The 12,357-nt window shown below is 35.1% G+C and overlaps 1 protein-coding gene across 11 annotated transcripts in view; it reads right to left on the bottom strand.

The window, feature by feature from the left end:
• LOC138329291 (membrane-associated protein Hem-like) overlaps positions 1 to 12,357 on the bottom strand; it is a 53,628-nt gene that overhangs the window by 14,385 nt on the left and 26,886 nt on the right. For 6 of the 11 annotated variants that reach the window (XM_069276157.1, XM_069276163.1, XM_069276156.1 and 3 more), the window contains exons 25-28: positions 12,293 to 12,310; positions 9,939 to 9,959; positions 7,376 to 7,458; positions 6,083 to 6,163 (exon numbers count right to left, since the gene is read on the bottom strand). In XM_069276157.1, coding sequence (XP_069132258.1) covers positions 6,083 to 6,163; positions 7,376 to 7,458; positions 9,939 to 9,959; positions 12,293 to 12,310 — 203 coding nt within the window. The remainder of the gene's footprint in view (positions 1 to 6,082; positions 6,164 to 7,375; positions 7,459 to 9,938; positions 9,960 to 12,292; positions 12,311 to 12,357) is intronic. The other 5 variants (XM_069276161.1, XM_069276165.1, XM_069276167.1 and 2 more) reach the window with 3 other exon arrangements.

Below are 12,357 nucleotides of genomic sequence, written 5' to 3'. Positions count from 1 at the left end.
TACAGAACACATGTCTATAAAGGACAATACACCAAAACCTCTATCTATACAGAACACCTGTCTATAAAGGACCCTCTATCTATACAGAACACATGTCTATAAAGGACAATACACCCAATCCTCTATCTATACAGAACACCTGTCTATAAAGGACCCTCTATCTATACAGAACACATGTCTATAAAGGACCCTCTATCTATACAGAACACATGTCTATAAAGGACAATACACCCAATCCTCTATCTATACAGAACACATGTCTATAAAGGACCCTCTACCTATACAGAACACATGTCTATATAGGACTCTCTATCTATACAGAACACCTGTCTATAAAGGACCCTCTATCTATACAGAACACCTGTCTATAAAGGACCCTCTATCTATACAGAACACCTGTCTATAAAGGACCCTCTATCTATACAGAACACATACACCTGTCTATAAAGGACCCTCTATCTATACAGAACACCTGTCTATAAAGGACCCTCTATCTATACAGAACACATGTCTATAAAGGACAATACACCCAATCCTCTATCTATACAGAACACATGTCTATAAAGGACAATATGCCCAATCTTCTATCTATACAGAACACATGTCTATAAAGGACAATACACCCAATCCTCTATCTATACAGAAACACATGTCTATAAAGGACAATACGCCCAATCCTCTATCTATACAGAACACATGTCTATAAAGGACCCTCTATCTATACAGAACACCTGTCTATAAAGGACCCTCTATCTATACAGAACACCTGTCTATAAAGGACCCTCTATTTATACAGAACACATGTCTATAAAGGACAATACACCCAATCCTCTATCTATACAGAACACATGTCTATAAAGGACCCTCTATCTATACAGAACACATGTCTATAAAGGACAATACGCCCAATCCTCTATCTATACAGAACACATGTCTATAAAGGACAATACACCCAAACCTCTATCTTTACAGAACACCTGTCTATAAAGGACCCTCTATCTATACAGAACACCTGTCTATAAAGGACCCTCTATCTATACAGAACACCTGTCTAAAAAGGACAATACACCCAATCCTCTATCTATACAGAACACCTGTCTACAAAGGACCCTCTATCTATACAGAACACATGTCTATAAAGGACAATACGCCCAATCCTCTATCTATACAGAACACATGTCTATAAAGGACAATACACCCAATCCTCTATCTATACAGAACACCCTGTCTATAAAGGACCCTCTACTATCTATACAGAACACATGTCTATAAAGGACAATACACCAAAACCTCTATCTATACAGAACACATGTCTATAAAGGACCCTCTACCTATACAGAACACATGTCTATAAAGGACAATACACCCAATCCTCTATCTATACAGAACACCTGTCTATAAAGGACCCTCTATCTATACAGAACACATGTCTATAAAGGACCCTCTATCTATACAGAACACATGTCTATAAAGGACAATACACCCAATCCTCTATCTATACAGAACACATGTCTATAAAGGACCCTCTACCTATACAGAACACATGTCTATAAAGGACTCTCTATCTATACAGAACACCTGTCTATAAAGGACCCTCTATCTATACAGAACACCTGTCTATAAAGGACCCTCTATCTATACAGAACACCTGTCTATAAAGGACCCTCTATCTATACAGAACACATACACCTGTCTATAAAGGACCCTCTATCTATACAGAACACCTGTCTATAAAGGACTCTCTATCTATACAGAACACCTGTCTATAAAGGACAATACACCCAAACCTCTATCTATACAGAACACATGTCTATAAAGGACAATATGCCCAATCTTCTATCTATACAGAAACACATGTCTATAAAGGACAATACACCCAATCCTCTATCTATACAGAACACATGTCTATAAAGGACAATACGCCCAATCCTCTATCTATACAGAACACATGTCTATAAAGGACCCTCTATCTATACAGAACACCTGTCTATAAAGGACTCTCTATCTATACAGAACACCTGTCTATAAAGGACTCTCTATCTATACAGAACACCTGTCTATAAAGGACAATACACCCAATCCTCTATCTATACAGAACACCTGTCTATAAAGGACCCTCTATCTATACAGAAACACATGTCTATAAAGGACAATACGCCCAATCCTCTATCTATACAGAACACATGTCTATAAAGGACAATACACCCAAACCTCTATCTTTACAGAACACCTGTCTATAAAGGACCCTCTATCTATACAGAACACCTGTCTATAAAGGACCCTCTATCTATACAGAACACCTGTCTATAAAGGACAATACGCCCAATCCTCTATCTATACAGAACACATGTCTATAAAGGACCCTCTATCTATACAGAACACCTGTCTATAAAGGACTCTCTATCTATACAGAACACCTGTCTATAAAGGACCCTCTATCTATACAGAACACCTGTCTATAAAGGACCCTCTATCTATACAGAACACATGTCTATAAAGGACCCTCTATCTATACAGAACACATGTCTATAAAGGACAATACACCCAATCCTCTATCTATACAGAACACATGTCTATAAAGGACAATACGCCCAATCTTCTATCTATACAGAACACCTGTCTATAAAGGACCCTCTATCTATACAGAACACCTGTCTATAAAGGACCCTCTATCTATACAGAACACATGTCTATAAAGGACAATACGCCCAATCCTCTATCTATACAGAACACATGTCTATAAAGGACAATACACCCAATCCTCCTATCTATACAGAACACCTGTCTATAAAGGACCCTCTATCTATACAGAACACATGTCTATAAAGGACAATACACCAAAACCTCTATCTATACAGAACACCTGTCTATAAAGGACCCTCTATCTATACAGAACACATGTCTATAAAGGACAATACACCCAATCCTCTATCTATACAAAACACCTGTCTATAAAGGACCCTCTATCTATACAGAACACATGTCTATAAAGGACCCTCTATCTATACAGAACACATGTCTATAAAGGACAATACACCCAATCCTCTATCTATACAGAACACATGTCTATAAAGGACCCTCTACCTATACAGAACACATGTCTATAAAGGGACTCTCTATCTATACAGAACACCTGTCTATAAAGGACCCTCTATCTATACAGAACACCTGTCTATAAAGGACCCTCTATCTATACAGAACACATACACCTGTCTATAAAGGACTCTCTATCTATACAGAACACCTGTCTATAAAGGACCCTCTATCTATACAGAACACCTGTCTATAAAGGACAATACACCCAATCCTCTATCTATACAGAACACCTGTCTATAAAGGACCCTCTATCTATACAGAACACCTGTCTATAAAGGACTCTCTCTATCTATACAGAACACCTGTCTATAAAGGACAATACACCCAAACCTCTATCTATACAGAACACCTGTCTATAAAGGACCCTCTATCTATACAGAACACCTGTCTATAAAGGACCCTCTATCTATACAGAACACCTGTCTATAAAGGACTCTCTATCTATACAGAACACCTGTCTATAAAGGACAATACACCCAAACCTCTATCTATACAGAACACCTGTCTATAAAGGACCCTCTATCTATACAGAACACCTGTCTATAAAGGACAATACACCCAATCCTCTATCTATACAGAACACCTGTCTATAAAGGACAATACACCCAAACCTCTATCTTTACAGAACACCTGTCTATAAAGGACCCTCTATCTATACAGAACACCTGTCTATAAAGGACCCTCTATCTATACAGAACACCTGTCTATAAAGGACAATACGCCCAATCCTCTATCTATACAGAACACATGTCTATAAAGGACCCTCTATCTATACAGAACACCTGTCTATAAAGGACTCTCTATCTATACAGAACACCTGTCTATAAAGGACCCTCTATCTATACAGAACACCTGTCTATAAAGGACCCTCTATCTATACAGAACACATGTCTATAAAGGACCCTCTATCTATACAGAACACATGTCTATAAAGGACAATACACCCAATCCTCTATCTATACAGAACACATGTCTATAAAGGACAATACGCCCAATCTTCTATCTATACAGAACACCTGTCTATAAAGGACCCTCTATCTATACAGAACACATGTCTATAAAGGACAATACACCCAATCCTCTATCTATACAGAAACACATGTCTATAAAGGACAATACACCCAATCCTCTATCTATACAGAACACCTGTCTATAAAGGACCCTCTATCTATACAGAACACCTGTCTATAAAGGACCCTCTATCTATACAGAATACCTGTCTATAAAGGACTCTCTATCTTTACAAAACACCTGTCTATAAAGGACCCTCTATCTATACAGAACACCTGTCTATAAAGGACCCTCTATCTATCCAGAACACCTGTCTATAAAGGACAATACACCCAATCCTCTATCTATACAGAACACATGTCTATAAATGACAATATGCCCAATCTTCTATCTATACAGAACACATGTCTATAAAGGAAAATACACCCAATCCTCTATCTATACAGAACACATGTCTATAAAGGACAATACACCCAACCCTCTATCTTTACAGAACACCTGTCTATAAAGGACCCTCTATCTATACAGAACACCTGTCTATAAAGGACCCTCTATCTATACAGAACACCTGTCTATAAAAGACAATACACCCAATCCTCTATCTATACAGAACACCTGTCTATAAATGGACAATACACCCAATCCTCTATCTATACAGAACACCTGTCTATAAAGGACCCTCTAATCTATACAGAACACCTGTCTATAAAGGACAATACACCCAATCCTCTATCTATACAGAACACCTGTCTATAAAGGACCCTCTATCTATACAGAACACCTGTCTATAAAGGACAATACACCCAATCCTCTATCTATACAGAACACCTGTCTATAAAGGACAATACACCCAATCCTCTATCTATACAGAACACCCTGTCTATAAAGGACCCTCTATCTATACAGAACACACCTGTCTATAAAGGACAATACACCCAATCCTCTATCTATACAGAACACCTGTCTATAAAGGACAATACAGAACACCTGTTATAATCCACCCAATCTATCTATACAGAACACCTGTCTATGAAGGACAGACAGGTTTGACTGGTATTTTGACAGGTTTTCATTAATTTTGAGAATTTATCAAAATCATACCAGTTCCTGGTGAGTGTCCAAACAAAACCAGACAACATGGGAAATCTTTGTAGATATATTAGTATCTTCAGGGTTTAAGTATAATATTGTGTACCTCCTAATCTTAAAAATGTATATTTTTTCAGATATAAACAAAGTCAATGGACAAGCATTACCAAATGTTTTCCCTCTCTACTGATATTCTAAAAAGCAAAACAATTGTCCGATTTGAGTTTCTTTCAATGTATAAGCTACACTGGATTAAATGCTGCAGATTTCAAAGAAAAAAAGTAGGAGGCTGAGCTTCTAAAATCCATAAAATACTGTAACCAAGGTGTGTTCTAGATCTGGATATACTGTAACCAAGGTGTGTTCTAGATCTGGATATACTGTAACCAAGGTGTGTTCTAGATCTGGATATACTGTAACCAAGGTGTGTTCTAGATCTGGATATACTGTAACCAAGGTGTGTTCTAGATCTGGATATACTGTAACCAAGGTGTGTTCTAGATCTGGATATACTGTAACCAAGGTGTGTTCTAGATCTGGATATACTGTAACCAAGGTGTGTTCTAGATCTGGATATACTGTAACCAAGGTGTGTTCTAGATCTGGATATACTGTAACCAAGGTGTGTTCTAGATCTGGATATACTGTAACCAAGGTGTGTTCTAGATCTTAATATACTGTAACCAAGGTGTGTTCTAGATCTCAATATACTGTAACCAAGGTGTGTTCTATGAGTGGATATACTGTAACCAAGGTGTGTTCTAGATCTCTCTCTTATTGAGTGTTGTATCTCAACGTCCCACACCTAAACAATCTAACCTACTTGTGATGATAATATGTATCAAGATTTAATAAAGGTATCCATGGAAACCAGCCCAACACTTACCTTGGAATCTTTGGTGTTTGGGACAAAATGTTGGAGGTCCTTAACGGACGCCATCAGGAAAGGAATGCGATCCTCTAACACCTGTGAGGGGGACACATAAATGATATTACAGAACATTAATCACATCAACTTTGACAGGAAATGAAATAGCCAAGGTCATTTTAAGGTCATAGGGTTAACTTGATGGACTCATCTATGACACTAAATTAGTGTTCTGAACACCCAATAAAAATCTTAAGAGTAACAAGCAACTTCGTGGGATTTCCATCCCCGGTTTTCAGGACATATTGTAGGTAAACATTATTGAGGTTAGGTTTAACCTTGGTTGAAACATGAAAAAAATAAACTGAAGTCTTATTGGGAAGTAAGATGTGTAAAATAATGTCCGCTGAAAGTGACTATTAAACTTGGCTGAGCTCTTAAGGCATTTAACTTCGATACTAACTGTTAAGAAAATTGGTTTACATTTGTTACAATTATTGCACAGGGAATGGCAAAAAATGACGTTTTTTAGTACATCACTCCATTTCAAAATGTCGGCCAAAAGTGGCAATTGAACTTTGCCAAGCCCTTATGGCATTTGACCTTGTTACCAAGTTTAAAGAAAACCGGTTAATATTTATATTATTACTAACAGTAATTGTACAGAAGTGGCAGAAAATGACTTTTTTTTTTAAAAAAAATCAAAGGGCCATAACTCTGCTGGTTAAAATCTGCCAAAAGTGGCGATCGAACTTGGCTAAGCCCTTAAGGCATAACTAAGTTTTAACAATATTAGTTTTAAAATTTGATAGTTATTACACAGAAACTGCAGAAAAATGACATTTGTAGTAAATTAAAGGGCCATAACTCTGAAAAATAACATCCGCTGAAAGAGTTGATGGAAACAGCCTAGGCACTTAAGGCATTCAACCTTGTTACCAAGTTTGAAGAAAATAGGTTAATATTTATTACAGTTATTGTACAGAAGTGACAGAAACTGACTTTTTTTATTTAAGCAAAGGGCCATAAGTCTGCTAAATAAGGTCCATTGAAGGTCGCGATTAAACTTGGCCGAGTTCTTAAGACATTTAGCCTTGTAACCAAGTTTAATGAAAATCGGTTTACATTTGTCACACGGAAACAAAGTGTTACGGACAGACAGACGGACAAACCCAAATTAATATCCCCCGTTTCGGAGAAAGCAGGGGATAAAAAGCAATCTAATGAACTGAACATATAACCATTAAGATTTACACATTGTCATATAAAAGTTCAGTAAGACTTTGTATTGTTCTACACTAGTATACATACATCAAGCAATGCCTCCTGGGCCAGGGAGCGGAACGATAGCAGTACTCCTATCATGGTCATCCTCATCAGTACACTGTCAGCATCTGTAACAAAGGGACATTACTCTAGTATACTGATCATTCTTTATACACAGATTACAAGGGCACACAACTCTCCCCATCAACTTCAAATATCTACAAATAACAAGGGCACACAACTCTCCCAATCAACTTCAAATATCTACAAATAAAAAGGGCACACAACTCTTCACATTAACTCCAAATATCTACAAATAACAAGGGCACACAACTCCACATTAACTCCAAATATCTACAAATAACGAGGGTACACAACTCTCCACATCAACTCCAAATATCTACAAATATCAAGATCACACAACTCTCCATATTAACTCCAAATGTCTACAAATGACAAGGTTACACAACTCTGTATATACATGAAACATGTATACATATAGCATGCATGGGCACACTACTCAGTTTACACAAACGACACAAAAACAAATCAAGGATTCATAATTTTAACATTTACGAAGAGATATTTGTTTTGATCGTTTTAAAAAGAAATTAAATGTAGATTATTAATAGATAAAGACAATATACTGTTAAACTACTTGAAGGTATAACAAGGCTAACACACATCAATAAGTCGTGACAGCGATAGAAATAAATAAAGAAAATGACGATGTCAAATACTTATGATAATTAATATTGTTCTTGGTTCTTCATCAAAAGGTGAGTATCAAATAGACACAATAAATATTACACTTGTGACCACACACAACAAAACTTTTTTATAGGAATATGGCATTGATCTGTTTTCTTAACATTTTATTTTTTATGTTTCATGGGTTTTTTCTCTCATACATTTATTGACTGATAATTAAATACATTACAGTTACATTCCTGAAAAGAAGATAAATATTAAATTTTCTGCTATTGGTTACCCTGGTTACAGGACAGGAAGTGACATTACATGCACCAAGAAACACCAGTCAAGTATGATACCTCATGGACTAATCTGTTTATGTGTATAATACATACAAATGTACATCTTCCTTTCTTATATATAAGTATGATAAATTCTATTTAATAGTGATAATATGTGCATCTCTATATCATTTTAAACTCCTTCACCCCTAAAATTTTATAATGGACAGTTCTAGTCCTTGATTTAGAGTCCAATACATGTGTCCCGAGGGGTAAGTAAGTTAGAAGTATTGTTCATTTCTGTGCCTAAAATTTCAAGTCTTTAAAAGATGTTCAATATAAATATGATTAATATTGGAGATGCAACCTTGACCATAAGAGTGAGCCCTATAATGTAAGATCTTTCACACTTTGTGACCATAAACATACATTATCTGCCCTTGACCTTTGTCTCTAGCTTGCAGTGAAGAAGTAACACTATATTCTAGACACTTTCTTAGAACTACAAGCAGGCCACACTCCTGTGAAAAGGTGTTGATACACATGCATTATACATAGTGAATCCATGATTCTAAAGTGAAATATAATATGTTTGTCTAAAGCAAAAACAGAATTGACAGGTATTACATACAGAAACCAAGGGTCTTCACACAAATATTTGAGGGATCAGGAATAACCACAATTATATTTAATGTGTCAACAGTCTCATGCAGGTTCTACATGTGTCCATGCTGAGGAATCTCAGGGCCTCCGTATCCAAGGTTTTCAAACAGAGTGGTGACCACACCAGATAATATCTTGTTACATTATCAGTATTCTCAGTATTTGCTGACCACAAACTAACACACTGGAGGATATCACAGAGTTACCTCCCTTGCAGGTAGGTTTACATTGTGATGTCATATTTTCTGAGTGTTGTTTTCTTTGAAAAGTATAATGTTACAGTCACAAGCACATGACATCACAATCAATACCTAGCCTGATGGGAAAATTACTCTATAACATGCAAATAGAGAGTAAGTCTAAAAAGGAAACACCCGAGTGACATGCACATTCAGGATACCAGCTACAGGACAGTATACCAATAGTATCACCAGAGTATATTTATGAGTCCACAGTGAACAGTAGCCCAACCAGTCACTTAATATATGTTTATGAGTCTGTTTATGTAAATTTCAGTCAGTTACCAAGGCAACCAGTTGGAAAATCAGCAATAGTTTATAGATACATACTGAGAGTAATCACTAGTATTGTCTGTTTAAAGCACTGTCAGCTCCCATGACATTCATTTGAAGCAAAATTAACAAATATAGATTAGTCATATGTGAGGTTCTATAGAAACCATGTGTGTATATCATATAATAAGAGTCAGTTTCCATAGTAACCAGATAACTTTGTGGTAGTAGTTGTATAGTCATATCAAGCTAAAACCCTTGTAAAAAGCTAATTACTATACATCTACATATGGTATCCATAGCAACCAGGTGAGAATCATATAAACATATACAGGAAGCTTTATATAGGTCAGTATCTGGGCCCTCACAAAACCAACAACAAGGGCTATACATCACTAGGGCAGCATTTTTCCGTGACAAGCATTCCAAAGATGCAGATTTTTATGCTCTAAAACTTACCTGTAGCTGTTTGTTTTGAATCTAAAAGAAATTGGTATGGTACACATGAAAACTTATTGAAAATGTAAAATTATCACTTTTTTTCTATTGATACAGATGTGAAGAATTTATCATAGGTTATCATTCCATATTACACAAATTTTTTTCTATATAAATGTCATGCTTGATTTTATATGTCCATATTTACACAGAAATGTAGCTATAGGTTATCATATCCATATTTTACACAGAAATGTAGCTATAGGTTATCATGTCCATATTTTACAAAGAAATGTTGCTATAGGTTATCATGTCCATATTTTACATAGAAATGTCGCTATTTTAGAAATTATCACAGAATGTCTACATTTTACATAGAAATGTATTCCGTCTTTGCATATTACAGATTTATAGCTCCATTTTACGGGAAATGTCCGTTTTGCATACGATTGTTCCTTCGGTAGGTACATTGTTACGTCATTTTTGTGGGCGGAATTCACGCCGTTTTCTCCGGAAAGTATGACGTTACGCTCCCAAACACATGACGTCACAATCAATACCTACCTGCAAGTGCAGATAACTCTGTAATATGCAAACTCTGAATAGATAGATTATCATAAGAGTCAATATTTTTACTACCTACTACAATAAATATGTATGTAAATGTAGTCTATGTAGGATAGAATTACTGTGTCTTTACGTCATACATCATCCTTCAAATATTGTAATAATGGTGTATGAAGAGAACATAAAAACAGTTTTACAATAATGGATACCTGATTATAGTAACAAGCTTTTCCATATATATGAATGCAACAAATAAATGACAAACTTTTCTCACACCCAGGCCATTGCAATTTTGACTTATATATGATTATTTTGTCACACCATGACATTACACATGATAGGGGTGATCTCAATCTAATATCTCTTAAAGCATAAAACACTTTAAACATTTTCTGTTTGTCAGTGTTCACACATGATAAAAGCTTACATTTACTCAGTATGAATGACCAGGAAACTTGGATATATATAATAGGGTATACCTTCAAAGTGTTTTCATTTCAAAGAATATTTCAGCATGCTTCTTAAATCTCAGAGAAAACTTTTTGTTTCTGTTGAATATTTGACATTATTAAAGAACACTTCACTCAAAATACTACAAAAAGTATTAACCTGCAAATGAAATGTACTCAAAAATGCAAAACAAAGAAATTTAAGTAAATATAATCAGATTTCTTACAAAAAGAGGGGATAGTGAAATATCACTATCCTAGCATTCCAATCTGAAAAGTATCACCATAGTAACGAATGATTAGAGCGTATATACCTACAGTTTATAGTTAATTACTGTTGGTAAAAGAAGACCATGCAATGTCTCAAACAAAATGGATTAAATAATCTAACATTGTTTTAGATTTCTTTCTAATACCTATCTAGACCTCAGCTGGACTTTATTAAAAATTATTTCTATTTTCAAAATATTTAATTTGATTTCATCATTTTCACAGAAAACTGCAAAGCCAAGTACTTGTATGTTTTCATTGAAAATTCTCTTCTAATCCAAAACAACTAGGTGATTTCTAGACCAAATTATACAGACCCTGAGCGATATGTCTATAAAGCTTTAGTAATTCTACCGAAAAGCAACATTTTATATTAAATACAAATAGAATTTATTAAATTTATCTGACAATGAAGATTTTAAAAGTGGAAGTGATGGCTATTTCCAATCTGAGCAAAAGTGAAATGGTGATTCAACATTCAAGCATGGCTTCTGTATAAATATTTAATGAAAGAAAGGACAAAACATCATGCATGAAATAATCCCAAAAGAATTATATGACAAGAATCAAGGTAACATAAAATCAATTTTAAAAAAAAGTATTTTATTATTCCAACTATACCATCGAAGTGTCTATAAGACATAAACGCCATATAAAATTGAAAAGGGACACTAGAGATTCGAATAGACAATGTGACACCCCCTCCACCATCCCTATCCTCATCAAAGAGTACAGATATTTCTTGTGAAATAAACATTATTCTATCTGATTTTAAGGTCCTTAATGTGTCAGAAATATTACTGATAAATCTGCTTATTCAGATAATATTCAGTGTATACCTTGAAAAATTATGCTTTATGGGTTTTTTTTAATTAAAATGATGAAACCTTGATTCTTGTCAGTTTAAAATCATCCCAGCACAGCAAAATGGATAAAAAACATTCTGCATGATCCTTCCTTTGTCATAAAACAACCAAGCAATTGTATCTGATGCAAAAAAAAAAAAAAAAAAAAAAAAAATAATGGAAACATTCAGATGAAAACCCAAGTATCTAGGTAACATTCTGATTACTGAACTAAAAAGCTTACTTGCAGCTGTCTTGGGTTCTACACAAGTGGAATAAAACTAGAATTAGTAAGTCTGTATAACATCA

Source organism: Argopecten irradians, chromosome 8 (genome assembly GCF_041381155.1).
Source record: "Argopecten irradians isolate NY chromosome 8, Ai_NY, whole genome shotgun sequence".
Taxonomy (NCBI): Eukaryota; Metazoa; Mollusca; class Bivalvia; order Pectinida; family Pectinidae; genus Argopecten; species Argopecten irradians.
The sequence above is the reverse complement of the archived record's forward strand: the minus strand, read 5'-3'. Positions and strand labels throughout refer to the sequence as shown.